This window comes from Carassius gibelio, chromosome B8 (assembly GCF_023724105.1).
Source record: "Carassius gibelio isolate Cgi1373 ecotype wild population from Czech Republic chromosome B8, carGib1.2-hapl.c, whole genome shotgun sequence".
Classification (NCBI taxonomy): Eukaryota; Metazoa; Chordata; class Actinopteri; order Cypriniformes; family Cyprinidae; genus Carassius; species Carassius gibelio.
Genome location: NC_068403.1, coordinates 7,329,349 through 7,347,659, shown reverse-complemented (window position 1 = coordinate 7,347,659; position 18,311 = coordinate 7,329,349). Strand labels below are relative to the sequence as shown.

The window sequence follows — 18,311 nt, the reverse complement described above, 5'->3', positions numbered from 1 at the left end:
AGGATCTGTTTATAGGGGCAGACCGAGAAAGAAAGATGGATGTGTGTTCTTAAAATAAACTAGATGAATCAGGAGATTTTGTAAAAAAAAAAAAAAAAAAGGGTCTCGAATAGAAAATGTTTCATAAGTCCAGTCACTCTGGTATTATGAAATGTTCTGACCACAGTTAACAAGCTGTGAAGAGCAGGTACTATACTCATGGACACTGGACCGACCGCAAGCCTTGTACCTGGAGAGGTGGCCCTCTTTCTTTCTGCAGCTTGAGTTAATTACAATGAAGGCAGATCCCTCTGGACATCCAGTCATATAACAGCTGGTGCTGAACAGCTTCAGAGGGATACAGTCGCCTAATTATACCAGCCAGAAAGTGACTTGCACAAGAGTTTCAACTGTCCCAGAGAGTGCCAGAACAGGGCTTTAATATGCAAATATATTATCAAACCATTTTTAGCCTATTTAGTAAACTTAGTAATGTTTCTGAAGTTTAAAGGATTTGGAGGGTTTTTCAAATGAATTTCAGACTGTTTTTATGCTTGGTTTGATCGCTGAATGAGAGTTTGATTTCTATGTGTTAGAAATGATTTCAGTGCTGCCAGAATATTCTCAGTTTCTGAGACACTCAGGCATGCATGGGCCCATGGGAAGAGTCATGAACATAGAGATGTGTCTCCGTCACATATCGAAAAGACCAGACCGAAACTCAGTGAACCCCCTTTCCAGTACCCAACTCCATGCTTATCCTGGACAGCACAAAGACCCCTAAACATCTGCATATAAAAAGAGTAAAATAGAGGGCGAGGACAGGGTCACAACAGGCAGAATGAGCTGAGAGCTGAGCTGAGATTTATTATTTAACATTCTGGAAGTTTATTTCTGCCACAAAAATCAAAAAGATAATTGCAACTTTTTTCTCACCATTTCAAGTTATCAGAATTCAGACTTTTTCAGAATTTTAATTTTGCCAGTTTTAAACGGAGACAAAAGTCTAAATTATGAAATGTTAACTCACTGTGAGTTTATAACTCACAATTCTGAGGGCGGAAAAAATCAGCATTTCAAGATGTAAATTTGTAATTGCAATTTAGAAATATAAGCTTGCAATTGACCCTTGCAAAGACCCGCTCCCCTTTTTTACTGTTGAATTGTCCGTTAAGCCATGACACTCTCACGCCACAAAAATATACCGTGGAGCAAAGACAAAACTAACAACGCACCGACAGAAAAGACAGAGAAGGTTAATTTTTACTTCAGCTTTTACTTTTCGTCATTTTTTAAGAAATCCAGATAATTGATACTGTTTTGTGGCTCTTTAATGTGTTGCGACAGACCACTGTAGCGCCTCAGTTTAACAGTCCCTCCAGAAAAATGCAGATTATTTTTTGTGATTGTTGCGGGCAAAAATCCTTGATTTTGCGGCAGGTTTTCTTAAAAAATGCGATGGAATATGCGGGATATTTTTGCAATCTTATGCGATGAAATTGCGGGAACTTGCAAAAACTGCGGTTTGATGAAAAAGAGAAAAAAGGTGACCCCCCCCCCCAACACCCTGTTCTCACTAGGCTACTACCTTACTGTAATGAGTCATTTCTTATGACTTGCTATGATAAGCAAGCATACTAAATCACATAATATTTAAGTTCTCATTCTGTTTTATTTCAGACCTCAATTAACACATGGCTCAAACTTACAAAACATTGAGTCAAACAAGTTCTCTAGCTTTACAAAAGGAATATTCAACAATGTGGCGAGTGGGGCGGGGCCGAGAGGCGTGGGAACGAGGAGTGAGGCCAGGTGTAGTGATTGGAGATGAGCTACACCTGAGCCCCACCGCTAGTATCGAGTCCCACGTAGGAGATGGAAGGATATAAAACTGGAGTGACGACCGTGAAGGACGAGAGAGGACCAGGCCTGGGACATTATTTTATGTTTTGGCTTTTATTTGTGCGCACCAGTCGTCCGTGAGGGGCTGGTGCGCCGTTTTGTATTTATTTATGAATTATTAAAATGCTTTTTGATTGTGCGCCGGTTCCCGCCTCCTTCTTCCCGATGAATATGGAGATTTGCATATCATTACAGTGGTGCCGAAACCCGGGAGAAGGAGGGACGCGCTGCTGAAGATCCCTCGCCACTGTGGTGAATCCGCGGTGCCCTCGAGCTGGCGAGGTATGTGCCGCCAGGGACGCTCGAGGCGGTGGGCTGGAGCGAGTTGCCGGGGACGGGCGAGCTCGCTGCTGGCCGCCCACGATATGGAGGGGCGGCTGCCGTCCGTGAGGGAGCGGAGGAGTCGGCGCCGTTCGCCAGGGGGCCGGAGCCTGCTGCCTCCGCGAAGGAATCCGGAGGGGCAGGGAACGGGGGACTCCTGCCGGCTGCCCAAAACCGGAGGAGCCGTCGCCGTCCATCGGGCGGCGGAGGAGTGTCGCGCCGTCCGCCGAGGGCCGTCCAGTGCCACCGCCAGGCACCGCGGAGGAGATCACCCAGCTGGTGGAGGGCCGAGCAGCAGTGCGTCTGGGAACCGGATTTTTTATTTTTTTTTCCTCTCTCCCCTCTCTCGTCCTTGTCGCTCCTCCTTCCATCTCCTTTTCTCTCGCCTCGTCTGTCCTACCCCCAGGTTCCTGCAGGTCCCCGTGAGCGGTCTCCCCCGGAGGGAAGGGGGGGGGGGGGGGGGAGTAGAGCGCAGTCTCGGGAGTACCCCCCGGCCTGCGAGGGGCGATGGGGGTATGTGGCGAGTGGGGCGGGGCCGAGAGGCGTGGGAACGAGGAGTGAGGCCAGGTGTAGTGATTGGAGATGAGCTACACCTGAGCCCCACCGCCAGTATCGAGTCCCACGTAGGAGATGGAAGGATATAAAACTGGAGTGACGACCGTGAAGGACGAGAGAGGACCAGGCCTGGGACATTATTTTATGTTTTGGCTTTTATTTGTGCGCACCAGTCGTCCGTGAGGGGCTGGTGCGCCGTTTTGTATTTATTTATGAATTATTAAAATGCTTTTTGATTGTGCGCCGGTTCCCGCCTCCTTCTTCCCGATGAATATGGAGATTTGCATATCATTACAAACAACTTCTGTAAAAATGAATACAAATAAATATAAACACAAATATACAAATGCTGTTTTACAGGAATTGCAAAGTGCAATCTCTTACTGCAACATAAATTATTTTACATACTACTAATAACTTACAACTGTAAGGTTTTGGTACCCCCGCATAAATATGCGGCCCTTGGCTGATTATGCATTAAATCACGCGATCGCATAAACGCGTTTTTCTGGAGGGACTGGTTTAAGCGGCACGTGAAGCAATCATCTCTTCCTCTTTACCAGTTAATAGCTAATAGAATTAAATAAACGTGAATGAACATCAGATCCAGAGGTATTTCGTTTCAACTGTGGAAGGGCATCAATAAACTATGTTTTGCAAGTCCACCGCGGTTAATCTACTCTCTTGTCTGGTTTGTTTGTCAGACAAAAATGGCAGATTCTGCGTTATGATAGGTCAGAACGCCTGTCAGTCAAATTTCCTGAGAATGATCAATTCTGAAAAAAAGTCAAAATTGTGAGTATATTAATCGCAATTCTGAGGATGACTATTCTATTTAAATTACTATTTTATAACTCAAAATTGTGAGAAATAAACTTGCAATTTTGAAAAAGGTCAGAAATATGAGATGAAAACTCACAATTGCAATTTTATAACTTGCAGTTGTGAGCAATTCTGAAAATTGTATCGATTATTCTCTTGAAATTTAATTGAATTGAATTACATGTAAATGATGTTTATACCATTGTTTGATGCAACTGCATGCCGTATTTTAATAAGAAAATAAACAAACTGAAACTTTGTGCTTTTCTATAGTATTAAGCATCAATTGTCAACTATATGTCGGACTGGTTTCTTCTTTAAATTATAAAAGAGTAAAAATATGAATATAATGTTATGCTAAAACTCAAGTTAAAATAATGGGAAAACCCTTAAGATAACATGTAGAAAGAAAAAAAAAACATATCATAAGCATGCAGAATAACATAAGTAGACTTTGAATGATTAATTGACGCTTTGAACGACTACGTAATAGTGGCATCCATAATTGTAATCGCGATTAGAAATTCTATTAATTGTACAGCCCTAGCAAGATGTGAACAAAATGACCAGATTTGTGAAATTAAAACTTAAGGACTTTTTCTGTTTAGTACTCATTATTTATTATTATCCACAACATTAAAAATGTCATATGCCAGTTTGACTGTGTTTGAAGAATTTGTCCCTACGGATTAACCATCAAAAATACACGCTCGCAACGGCACTTCTGTCATCTGTCTTCGGCAGAACACATTGAAAGTGGAAACGAGCTGCTTGCAGAAGGCAATTTATTCAGAGACAGCCAGCTTTGAGAAATGCATTACAGTCGATAAGTGTGACTGAGCATGTGCAGAGATACGAATTATACCTGATCAATAACGCTTTGCTTATGCAAGTCAGAATGCTTTTATAACACACAGTACTGCCAGTACTTACGTGAACCACCTTTAAAACTGCTTTCAGGAAAAATGCATTCACACCAACCAAGTTAACCATACTTTAGTCCATGCCAAAAAGAGTCTTTTCATTGTGATTACTGCTCTATATAAGAGAGATATATTTAATCCGAAGTAATAATATTTTTTCTGATGCAGTCAAAAAGGACAGGGATTTATTGTGTAAACAATACAAGAATGAGCATGCTGTTTTTGAAACAACTAAAGAATGCAATATGAGGAATGCAAATGACTACATGAAGATTAGAAGAATCCCCAAGACCTGAGGCGGCATGAAAACAGGCAGATGGAGGATTATTGTATTGTGGACACATGGGGACAAACTTGACCCCCTTTGGGAGTACAAGATGGGGGAGGATGCGCTTTGGATTCATGCAAAATTCATGAGAAATGGCAAAAACTAAGCAGCTACAAGGATTTTTCTGTGACAAACAGACATTTAATTGTCTAACTGTAGGAGTGATGTTTTCCAAACGCGGTTAAAGAAAAACTCTAGACCAAATGTTTTGGTTTTCCCATGTTGCATTGTGAGAGTGTGCAGTTACTCTACCTGCTATATTTAGTCCTGGCTTTAAATGTGTTGCTAAAACGGGCCAATAGGATTATTCCACATATGTCTGTACAACTAAAGAGAGTGATTTCTCAGTCTATGTTCAGATGTGTGCTGTATGCAGCAACGGGTCATCTTTCTGCTTAGCTCCCCATCCATCCCCATCCTTTATACTCTCTCTCTCTCTCTCTCTCTCTCTCTCTCTCCCTCATTAGCTAGCGCTACATACAACCAGAGCTTCCAGCGGTAGCTAACATCATGCAAGAGAAGGAAAGAAAAAAAGCAAGGCGCTGAGTAAAAATGCAACGGCATCTCCTGTGGGCGCTGAGTGACTGAAATTTCCTCTAAATCTTTAATGAGCCGGAAAGCTTCTCCAAAGAAAGAGAAGTTGCCAAATCTAGAGGGCTTATGTGGATCAATTAACTCGCTTTCAATGTGAAGAAAAAAAAGATCTCTGATTGTAAACACAGTTCAACAGGCTTAACAGAGTGCCAGACTCACTATATCAAATATATGCTTTGTATGCCTTGTTAAATTAAAACAAACCTGTCGTGCTTGTACCTAAATGTGCCCTAAAACAAATTAAAGTCTGATTGAAGCTGATAGAAGAGCAACTTTGACTGAAATAACCACTCGTTACAACCGAGGAATGCAGCAAAGCATTTGTGAAGCCACAACACGCACAACCTTGAGGCGGATGGGCTACAACAGCAGAAGACCCCACCGGGTACCACTCATCTCCACTACAAATAGGAAGAAGAGGCTACAATTTGCACGAGCTCACCAAAATTGGACAGTTGAAGACTGAAAAAAGGTTGCCTGTTCTGATGAGTCTCGATTTCTGTTGAGACATTCAGATGGTAGATTCAGAATTTGGCGTAAACAGAATGAGAACATGGATCCATCATGCCTTGTTACCACTGTGCAGTCTGGTGGTCTTGGTGTAATGGTGTGGGGGATGTGTTCTTGGCACACTTTAGGCCCCTTAGTGCCAATTGGGCATCGTTTAAGTGCCCTACCTGAGCACTGTTTCTGACCATGTCCATCCCTTTATGACCACCATGTACCCATCCTCTGATGGCTACTTCCAGCAGGATAATGCACCATCTCACAAAGCTCGAATCATTTCAAATTGGTTTCTTGAACATGACAATGAGTTCACTGTACTAGAATGGCCCGCACAGTCACCAGATCTCAACCCAATAGAAAAGTGATCCACACCTGTTTACGTTCACAACTCCGGAGATTGAATGAAGCCTGTTCAATGTAGCCTTGGATGTGCATCCCACAAATCTCCATCAACTGCGAGATGCTATCCTATCATTATAGGCCAACATTTCTAAAGAATGCTTTCAGACAAAATATATATATTTACACTCACCTAAAGGATTATTAGGAACACCATACTAATACTGTGTTTGACCCCCTTTCGCCTTCAAAACTTCCTTAATTCTACCTGGCATAGATTCAACAAGGTGCTGAAAGCATTCTTTAGAAATGTTGGCCCATAATGATAGAATAGCATCTTGCAGTTGATGGAGATTTGTGGGATGCACATCCAAGGCATGAAGCTCCCATTCCAAAAAATTTGGAATAAAATAAATAAATGATCTACATCAATTGTTTTTCTTTTTTATGTAGTCCTGCATGAGGTCTTGTATTTTTTTATTTCATGCTATTATATAATATTCTGTGCTATAATTTTTCGACTTAGCCTTCATTGCTTTGAAAACATTACAGTAGCAATAAAGAGTAACAGGCGAGTTGCATCCTGTGAAGGACGTCTCATGCTACATTCAATCCCCGTAGTTGTGAACGTAAACAGGTGTGGATCACTTTTCTTTAACACTATGACTTTAAAACACACTGTGACTGCAGGCACAGAGAGTTATTCTCACATAGAGTAAGTTTGATCTTGTGAATGCCAGAAGGTCTCCTCAGTTTAAAGTGCCTGGCCCCTCTTCCCTCCTTCCCTCTCGCTCAACATCTGAATGCAGAGCAGGCTGATCAGTGGATGAACAGTCAGCTTTTATCGATCTGAGAAGAAAGTGCTGACAGGGAAGGACATGACTACACCCTTCTCCTAAAACTCATCTCTAGTTTCTTCTGCTCAGTTAGCCGTCTCAGGTCGGCATGGAAAAAATATTCTGTAATCAGTATGCACGAAATACACGCCCTTGTGTCGGGTGATTGTATGAATAGCAGATGAGGACAGAAAGTGTCATCTTTCATATGGTGCAATATAGAAAAAATTCAAACTTGCAGGAATTATGGCCAATTGTGATTTTTGATAAATAACTGACAGTGAATAGCTGGTGTAGCTGTGTGCTCTGGATGTTTATTTCAAAAGAGTTTTTCACCAAGAAATCGTGTCAAAGAATATAGCACATTTTCTATTCATAAAATTTTGTTTTTTAAATTATATTAGAATTGATTAGATTAACATTTAAATGTTTAGGGTTGGTAAGTTGTTTTTGAAATAAGTATCTTATTTTCATTAAGGCTGCATTTATTTTATCCAAAAAACTTCAGTTTTCTGTTTTAATATATTTAGAAATGTAATTTATTCCTGTGGTACAAAGCTGAATTTTCAGCATCATTACTCCAGTCTTCAATGCCAAGATCCTTCAGAAATTATTCTAATGATTTGGTGTACAAATTCTTATTATTTTTAATTGAATTTTAATTTAATGAAAGTGAACGTGAAAAGTGAAAAAGTGAAAAACTCAAAAAAATGACATATATAATATTATATATGTCGTCTACTTTAGATCATGCTATTATATTATATTATATTCTATTATTATGCTATTACTGTATATAATACAATGTGCTTTCATATTTAAACTATTGTGTTATATTACATTGCAAAGAATCATTTGTGTGTCAGCTGCATTATCAATGTTTTGAGATTATCCTGGCAGATTTCTATACATTTTCTGGTAATTAAAATTTGATTTGAATTGTAACAAATTCTGAGTAAATATTTTTGCTTTGGTTAAAGGCAGAAATGCACAAAAATACAAAAGTTTTGCCCCGATTTATAATCTGGAAAAGTTTACATTATAGTTGCCAAAAATCAGAGCCGGACTGGAGATTTGAGTTGACAGATTTCATAGAAAATTCACGTAATGTTTGATGGTCAGACTATCTGAGACGACTTTAGAACACAAATGCCAAATTTACACTGCAAATGTGGCACTGAAATGATTATGAAGTGGCATTGAAGTACAGTATCTGTTTAATGCTGCTCAAAGGTGACATAAATATATTTATACAGGAATTACAACTGTATGCTTTGATACTAGGGACTTTTTCCAAGCGAACCAGAAATTGTAAACAAAACCACACGTGTGCTAAGGTCATCCATTGGACCACCTCTTCAGCCTGGTCTCGGTACGGTTGTTGGTCCGCACCCGAGTGCGATTGCTGTATTCACACCTGCCCAAAAGATCCACACCAAGAGGGAAATGAACTTGAGTTCGATTAAATCAAACCAAACAAGACAGGTGTGAATACACCCTAAGTCTGGCTTTAAAGGGTAAGTTCATCCAAAAATTGAAAATAAGGCTGCGTTTTAGGAATCCTAGGTCTATATGACTTTCTTCTTACAGACGAATCCAGTCAGAGTTATATTAAAAATTGTCTTTGATCTTTTAAGCTCTATCAATATAGTCAGCAGGTTTTGCTATCCTTCAGACCAAAAGAAGTGAAATAAAAAGGACCCTTCCATGAACAAAATGTGTCTCACACAGCTCCCACACTTTTTTATAAGAAAGCCATATAGACCTAGGATAACTTTGAGTGAGTAAAACGCAGCCTAATTTTCATTTTTGGGCGAACTAACCCTTTAATGTGGCATTGTATCTTTCCACTGAATTTTGAGCTGGCATGGAGCAGTCTTAGCTTAGCTGAGTAATGATGCCTATACTGTTTTTTCATCTCAAGGACTTCGAAAGCTCGTTAGTGTGTGATTGTTATTTGTTTAATGTATGATACCCAGTTTTTCCTCTGTAACTATTTTCAAAGTGTGTGTATATGAGGCCTAGTGTTTAAAATGTTTTCAGATTTCAGCCCTAAATTGCATAGAAACCCAAGCAATGGCCTTAGATCCAATCTGAGAGATCGAGGGACAGGTATATCACAAGCTGAAAAGAAGCTGGTAACAGGGCGACCCATATCACTTAAGCACTATTTGTGGTCTCTGTGACATTTTCACAGCCTTTCTATAGGTTACAGCAAAAGAACGGCAAGCTTCAAAGAACTGTATCCTTTCTTTCACACTGAATTTGGAAACTATGAACTCCTACTTTTTACTCTTGACAACTAAATCCATCACTCTTGAATCACTATGCCTTAGCAGTACATTTGCCTCTTGAAAAACGATTTTGGTGACTGAATTCAGACTCTCTTCACAGTCCAGCTACCTACCCACCCGTTGTCACTGTGTGAGCCGCTCGGTATATGCTGAGAGAATGATGTCATTGAATGAGCAATGTCTGGTCCGCCCCCTCCACGGCATCCTGTCTTTTATCCACACAGTCTAAATGTGTGAATTAGCACCCCGTCAGAGGCAGCGCTCCGTCTCCAGGCCTCATGCGTAGTGTCAGTCCAGCTGGACAAATCTTCTATCCGATTATTGTGCAATCAAGCTTCTGGCTAAATTCCCAAAGCATCTCTGATGGAGATTAACTTTGACTAGACTCATACCTCTCCAGCCTAACAGAGGGCATAAAATTCACCCCTCTTAAAGTGCCCCTATTATACCATTTCCAATAGTGTAATTATCTGCAATGTTGTAAAGCCGAAAGTGCACAATAAATAAAGTTATTGTCTCCCAAAATAAAGAATCGATTCACTACAGCCTAAACAAGTCTTTAGTAATTAATTAATTAATTTGAATCCCATATTCTGTGAAGGCTACGCATCACAGGGTAACACATTTGCATAATGCACGCCAATGTTCTACGTTAACAAACACGTCATTCTACTGATGACTGCTTGTCTAATCTCAGGGAGTTCAAAAAAGATGTATCAGTATCCTGTTTATTTGGACCAGCTGCTCCAATAGATCACAACCTGTAAGTATGATAAATAATATAAGTTTATATTTTCTAATGAGCGTTCAAAATACAGAACTATTGAAATAGGCGTATTTTATCCGACGTGCTGTACACGGTAGACCAATCACAACAGACTGGGCCGTCTGCCAATCAGAGAAGAGCAGGCTCACGGAAAGGAGGGGTTTAGAGAGACTGAATCTTTGAACTGCTTTGAACGAATCGTTTGAGAATAGCTGGAAAATGAGGTGGTATTAAATGCATATTTTGAGAAAACAAAAGTGAGTTTTGACCTTGCATGCATGTAATCCTATTATAGGAGACTCCCAAAACAATATTAGGAACCCTAAAAATGGCTTAATAGAGGCACTTTAACACTGATGGTATAGAATGGATAATATTTTCATGCTTGTGATTGCCCTAATCGCTCTTCCCAAGTATGTCGCAGAGCATCCCGAATATGGGGTCGATCGGTCACCAGTTGTGCCCTGGAAAGACGCAGATTGTTTGCGCCCTCACGCTCGGTGCTAAACCTGAGTTGATTTACACAGATAATCCTGCCATGGCTGATGTCTCATGCGCGGAGGGAAACTACACTGAATAACAGCTGTGTGGGCAAATTTACACATCGACTCGGGCTTTGTTGACTCTCTGAGCAAACACATTGTTAATAGTTACATGTTCCAGAATACTGTATAATCTGTGTTTAGACATATCAGGGTTACTTGGACACTTTTTAGCATTCTTGTGTCAGATCTTACTGTAATATTAGATCTCTTTGCTTTCTTTTATCCTCTCATTCCAAAAATAAACACAGTCTAACTATTTTTAACCGGATTATTTCTTTTTTAAAGTGACAGTACGCCCAGATATGATTATGATTATGTCATCATAATTATCTTAATGTCATTCAAAGTACCTGTACAAATTTTCTTCTGTGGAAAACAAAAGAAATAGTTTGAAGAATGTTGGTAACCAAATAGTTTCGGTTCCCATTCACCTCCTTTATACAGTGAAAAAGTATAATGAAGTGAATTGGAACCGAAATGGTTTGATTAACAATATTTTTAAAAATGGTGTTCAACAGAAAGAAGAATTCATAGCGATATGCTTTTTAACCATACAAAGGAAGTGAATGGGAACCAAAACTGTTTGGTTACCAACATTCTTCCAAATATCCTATTTTGTGCTCCACAGAAGAAAGAAAGTCATACATGTTTGGAATTGACATGAGGGTAAATAAAATACCATTTTCATTTTTGACTTTGTTTCTGATCCTTTAAAATATTATAATACACTGACTCACATCCTGAAATTCACAATTATAATAATACTAATAATCACATTGTGTTAAAAGTACATATATTTGATGAATTTGCTATGAAGCTTCTGAAGAGCCACCGAAAATCCATCAAACTTGCAATATCATAAATGAACATAATTACAAACTATTTTTGCATGGAAACACAAGCTGTTCCAGTGGAACAGATGTAACTGACAAAGCAGCAAAGCCAAAAGCGATCCAGTCCAAACTCACCAGAGTGCAGAACCTCTCCGGTGGATTCCCACATGTGATATCGGGAGGATCCACTCTAATCTGCATGTACTCCTTCATGGACCTGGGTTTTGGCTGGCAAGCGTAATATTCCCATGTTGGTCCATCGTCTGTGCTGACCAGCGACTTACAGATATCGTACTGGCCGAGCGTCAGAATAAAGCACTGTAAGAGCAGGAGCGCCTGTGAGAGCATGGCACCGGATGGGTCCATGGGCATGAGAGAAAGGCAAGGGGCGCCACAGCTATTAGGTGTATCAGCATGGAAATTATTTAGATTGTGAAATTTTGAATATCCATCATGGTGCCAAAAGAGTAAAGTCTGGTCCTCAGTGAAAACCTGTGTGCAAGTTAATGTAAAATGTGTTCCCACTGCGGTGTAATTTTTAGATCTGTTGTGACATCTTCAAAATTCAATGTTCAATTTCTATACGTGGAAGCTGACTTCAACTCCAGGGATGAATGTCAGTTCAGTTCAGAGATATGAGGTGCATTCAGTGGTTCTTGCACAATCAGATGATGCCTGGTGTCAGAGTCCAGTCTAAGATTCACGTGTGATGAGAATAGCTGTTTCATTTCTGATGGGTTGCCTATAGAAATAGGAGGGGGGAAACAAATGGAAATAAGCAACATATACTGTATTCCATACAGTTACCTAATATACAGTAATATATATATGAAAACACAATGCATGCAGTTGCATTATAGTTCATGAAAAAAAGTACATTTAGCCAGGCATTATCTATACTTTTAAGATATTATTTTGTCAAAAGAATGGCTTTTATTATAAAAAAAAAGTAGGAATGCCTTATGTTTTAAATGAAATTTTATGCTATTTAAGGTTTATTGCATTTTTTGTGCATCATGTGCAGCTCTGATGATGTTTGTTGTTTGAGTAAAAATGTGCCGTGTTTTCACAAGTTTTCATTTGTCACGGATGCTTGAGATATAGCCTAGGTTATGATTACTTTTAAAGTCACCATGTGGTATTATATTGTACAGCTGTGTTTTCATCAGCAAGTTTTACATTAACATTATTAATCATATGAACAATTAACATTTTATTTTGTAGACAGTTTGGAACTGTAAAGTAACAGACAACAGTATGATTAAAACACCGTCCTTGTATTTTACAACAATTTTCCACCCAAAGTGTAATATTTCTGTTATAATGTAGATAACTTTTAATGCAGAGCTCTGAGAACCTGTCACTTTCTTCAAGTGCACATATTCCTTATTCAGTGCAGTTTTCCACTTTGCAATGGAAAACTAAAAAAAAAAAAAAAAATGTATAGCCTAGGTCATCCGAAAAGGACACGCTCCAAAAGAATGCGAATAAATAAATTATATTATGACGTAACATGAAATGCGCGCAAATATTACACAATTTCATTGTGTTTATTTACAAATAAAACGGCGATCTGAAATGAAAATCTATAGCTAAAGAGATGAGCAAATAATTGTTAGAAAACGAAGCAAACAAGTTTAGTTAAAAGCACTTTTCCCAAAGCATCCGGGGATTTTAATAGACTATAGCCTAACCTATTTCTCATAAGCTAAAGTTGTGAATTCGTCAAAGAGCATCTTCTGAAATGCTGCCCGAGTTCTGATCGTTTATAAGCGACTGAGAATATTCAATGACCAAAATACGTAGACTAAATAAGTAACACACTTGAGTAACCTTACCTTGGTTCCAGAGATCAGCACCTTTTACTGTTCCCAGATGAATTTCTTCTGTATAAACTCTCACTCTCTCTCTCTCTCTCTATCTCTCTCTTTCTCTCTCTCTCTCTCTCTCTCTCTCTCTCAGTCAGTTCCCTGCCATATCACTAGAGATGGATAAGAAACACATGCACACGTTACTCCTCTCCGTAGATCACAGCAAACGCGTTCTCCTTCGTGCTTTCTTCGGCTGACACGTAGTTTGTTGGAAAGCATTCTAGATAGATGCCCTACATCCAGACTGCTCCGAAGCGAATCATGTTTGCCTGAAAAAACGTGAATCTAAAGTTTCTGTCCCTACCTTCATTGATGCCTCTGTCCTGTGCGTTCAAGGACAGACTTCACACACCTCCCATTCCCATCCTTTCTTACTCCATCCGCGCTCCCGCTCCACTCACTCTACTGTTCCTATCTATTCGCGCATCGCAATATCTGACTTTCATTTGTCTTTTACAGACCTCGATGAAAATACTTTTTGCCACTGCAAGCTGGCTGTCTTGTCTAGTCTAACTAGTGTGGAGCAGAAGTTTAACTACGGGTTTGAAGAGCTCAACCGTCCCAGCAGAAGATGAGGCAGTCCGCCCCGCTTAAAGAGACAGATCCGAGGTTTTCCAGTCTCCTCTCACAGTGTACTAACAAGTCCAACCCTTACAGAATAACACGTTAGAAGTATTAGCCTAACCTACTGCAGTAAAACTGTGGTAACTTATATAAATGAATAATGGGAATTTATATAAATTATATTAAAACACATAATAGAATGACAGTAAAACGTAGAAAGTGCTTCATAATCTAGGATACAATAAAAGCGTTGTTTTTTTTGACGGATAATCTAGTGAATTGAATGTATTCCGAATAAATTAGCAAATCAAACATGCTTTCTTATTTTATTGTTTTAATAAATTATCAGTAAAAAAATATGTTTAATTCTCAGAAAATGCTGGTCATCAGCATGTCAGGAGGTATTTATATATTTTTATCCTATTTTATGTATATTCGATTTATGAGGTGAGCAATTTCGATGAGCTAACAGCCAACCTAAATAACAAACATACAAATAAATAGCATAAATAGTCTGAAACCACGAAAATCGCATTGCATGTAACATGGTTGCATATTTAACATAAATGAAACTTTTTGCCTACTCTAAAATATTTAAAAGAATGCTGTTTGTGTCGTCTAATGCCGCTGTTCATCATGGTAGCTGCCCAAAACACGATGCCATGAACAGCCATCGCCTATACTTTCTGTGACGTGTAAATTTAAACAATGACAAAATAATGAGTTTTTGATTAAAAACAAGATATTAGATTAAAACAGAAATTAGATATAGCCTACTGCCACTTTCCAAAACTGCAACTTTATTTGCAAACCTTTTAGCTTTCTTCATTTGAGTCATTTTCTTATAATTACGATTTTATTAAAGAATAAAACATGATTCTATCAATCATTTTGCTTGTGTTAGACTATTGGTATACCAATAAACGACTAATACAAAAGTGAACGATCGAGCCCCTGTTAGAAACTACAAATCCCATGATCCCTTCACTATCAGTGACGTCATTCGTGCGCCAGTGTTCGCGGACGCAGCAGCTATGGCGGACGCTATGAATGTTGGAGTGAATTTAGAAGCGTTTTCTCAAGCGATTAATGCCATCCAGGCTCTTCGATCGAGTGTCACCAGGGTGTTCGATTCTCTTAAGGATGGGATGAAAAATAAGGAGACCCTTGAAGGGCGGGAGAAAGTCTTTATAACTGAATTCCAAGATAATTTACAGTCAGTCAATCGCGACTTAAAGTGAGTTAATTGTCTAAGAATTCAGTAACCCTGTGAAATGTTATAAAGGTAAACATAGTCACTGCCAAAATGCAAGTGTTTGCCTATTGTAGTAAACCATGGTACCATGCTATTACACACTGCTTTCGGCATTATGAGAGATTATGAATTCCCACATTAATTTATTTTGATTTTAATGTATTATGGTATGGTTTTTTTTCTAAATAATGACTGACATCTTTTTAATTATGGCTCAGTAATTTAAAATATCTTGATTTTAATCCTGGCTTTGGGAACCATAATTAAAAATATGTAATCATATGTTACACTGGTTTCATTATGTATGGTAAAAAACACTTTTGTTTCTTGTTTCTGCAGTGAATTGGAGCGTCTCAGTAATTTGGTTGGCAGGCCGTCAGAGAGTCACCCCTTACACAACAGTGGACTGCTCAGTTTAGACCCCGTTCAGGACAAAACACCTCTCTACAGCCAGCTGCTCCAGGCTTACAAATGGTCCAATAAAGTAAGTTGTCAGCATTTTGCTGATTCCTTGCATTATAGGCTTTATATGCAACACACAGGAGGGTTAAAGGTAATGGAATGAAGATTAAATGACAAATGTTGTAAATGGTCTATTCAGACTTCAGCAATATATCACTCCAGAAATATGTTCAATACTGAATCACGGAATAGAGGGTCACCTTGATGTGGTCCAGGGTTACCACAGTCTTGGACAATGTAAAAAAAAAAAAAAAAAGTAGGGTCAGCAAGATTTTATTTTTAATGTTTAAGAAAGATGTCTCTGAGGCTCATTAGGGCTGCATTTATTTGATCAAAATGCATAAAAATAAATAAATAATAATACTGTGAATTAATACTGAAAAATGTATTTCTCTGATGTCAAAGCTGGATTTTCATTACTCCAATAATCTGTGACGTGATCCTTAAGAAATTATTCTAATATGTTCATTTAATGCTCAAGAAACTTTTATTTTTAGTATTATATTTTTGTGGAAACCGTGATTATTATTATTTTTTTCTCAAGTGTTCTTTGATCAATAGGAAGGTCACAGAAATAACATTTATTTGAAATATAATTGTATAAAACTACCTCTTGAAGTTCATCAAGAGAATGCCAAGAGTGTGCAAAGCAGTAATCAAAGCAAAAGGTGGCTACTTTGAAGAACCTAGAATATGACATATTTTCAGTTGTTTCACACTTTTTTGTTTTGTATATAATTCCATATATAATTCCACATGTGTTAATGCATAGTTTTGATGCCTTCATTGTGAATCTACAATTTTCATAGTCATGAAAATAAAGAAAACTCTTTGAATGAGAAGGTGTGTCCAAACTTTTGGTCTGTACTGTATATGTATATATATATAAATAATACTTTCTGACTAAACTTTTAAATGGTATTTGATTAGTCATTAGAAAGGTATTGGAAAAGTCATGGAAGTGTTTGAAATTCTCATTGGTGAAACTTTCGGAAGACAAAAGCATTTTATTTATAGTGGTTACATTTAGTGCATGTCAGTTGTAAGTGGGATTTCTCTTCAGTGTTTCATTTACATTGGTCACTGCAAAAAATGCAAAAGTAGTAAATGGAGTGTCTCAGATATTAAAACATGAAGGACTAAAAGATATATATTTTTTTCCCCTAAATAAAACTTGAGTTTTAGTGGTTTTCGACAGTATCAGTGCATGGTTACCAGTTTGGGAAAATGTAAAACACTGGGCAGAAAATGTAAACATTTAGAAGAAAAATATCACAGACTTCGTGATCATGATTAAAGTCCTAGTCTTCAGTATGTAAACAAAGATGCATATTGTAGTTAATTTGTGTTCTACACAATGATATAATAGCTAAGTGAACAGATTTGTAGCATCATATATTTAAAAAAGAATATTTTGCGTTCTGTGTAAATTGGAGGTGTTGGTTAAAGAGTTTTTTGCCTTATTGGACAGTATGGACAATGTCTGCATTTAACCTGATAACTGTCACTCACGTTTTTGAAGATAGACTTGAATGTGCATGATACAAACATAAATTTTTATAATTCATGACTGAAAACATTTGGTAACATGATTTTGATGTACCATTTATATGGTAATGCAATGTCTGATTTTAAAATTGGTTTTAAAGGATGAATTTTGAGATTTTATGTTTTCAAGTGATATATAACTTCTGATGATTTCTAAAAAGTGATAGAGAAAAAGGCAACGAGGAAGTCTTTTTTTTAAACAAAGGTCAAAGCTCCTTTTGTAAAGTAGATTTCTGAGGGTGCACTCTTGTCATAAATTAATCTATTACTTTTCCTACATAATTTTTAACAACAAATATTGGTAAAATATATATTTGGGAGTCTTAGACCTTTCCAACAATATATAGTTTGTCAAGATTAGATTAGATTTGATTGTAATATAGTATAGTCAACGTAGGCGTCCCGTATACGGGACGGGGTGGCATTTAACAGGTTAATATTAAAAGTTGCTACACCTACATCCATGAATACAAGACTCACATCATCATGGGCGTCAGACTCAGTTGAGACATGGAATTGAATATCATCTTGCATCTAATAATACTTTAATACTATAATCAAGAGGAAGCAGGTCTACAGTTTGATGATCTAATTCGCAGCGCATCAATGAGACACATTATAGCTTGTATTGGTGATTTGCTTAAAGCAATGTGAGAAGTTTGAAATGTAAAAAAGCTCGCCAAGTTCATCTGCCTAATTCAACAGAAAATAGAGTTGTGTTACTTCTTGCCTAGTAAATCTTCTTTTGTTCCTGAAACAGCTGTGAAATGATGTTCTCTTTGGATCAAGGTCCTCGAGCGAATCCTCTCAATAGAACGCTCACCATGTCTTGGCAGAAGAGCACGCACTTGAGATTCAATAGATGTGGGTGTTCTCACAGCAGAACCAACATTTGCTCAATATCCATTACGGCTGAGTGCTTTGACTTCTTTTGATCTTGAGTAGGTCTTCTGTCCTAAGTGTTATTGAACAAGATTTGCTATTCTTACTGTAAATGCAATTTCACAGGATGTCTGCTCTGTTCTTGAGTTCTTTGATGCTTCACTCTTGCAGGTGATGCAGGTAAA

The 18,311-nt window shown here is 38.2% G+C and overlaps 2 protein-coding genes across 3 annotated transcripts in view; one reads left to right on the top strand and one right to left on the bottom strand.

Moving 5' to 3' along the window:
• Positions 1–14,014, bottom strand: part of ntng2a (netrin g2a) — a 65,710-nt gene extending 51,696 nt beyond the window's left edge. The window contains exons 1-2 of one of the 2 annotated variants that reach the window (XM_052564255.1): positions 13,383–14,014; positions 11,680–12,286 (exon numbers count right to left, since the gene is read on the bottom strand). In XM_052564255.1, the coding sequence (XP_052420215.1) occupies positions 11,680–11,916 (237 nt within the window). In that variant the 5' untranslated portion in view covers positions 11,917–12,286; positions 13,383–14,014. The remainder of the gene's footprint in view (positions 1–11,679; positions 12,287–13,382) is intronic. The other variant, XM_052564254.1, reaches the window with a different exon arrangement.
• Positions 14,015–14,980: 966 nt separating this feature from the next.
• The window catches only part of med27 (mediator complex subunit 27), a 56,523-nt gene continuing 53,192 nt past the window's right edge, over positions 14,981–18,311 (top strand). The window contains exons 1-2 of the mRNA XM_052564166.1: positions 14,981–15,216; positions 15,574–15,718. Of these exons, the coding sequence (XP_052420126.1) occupies positions 15,014–15,216; positions 15,574–15,718 (348 nt within the window). The 5' untranslated portion in view covers positions 14,981–15,013. The remainder of the gene's footprint in view (positions 15,217–15,573; positions 15,719–18,311) is intronic.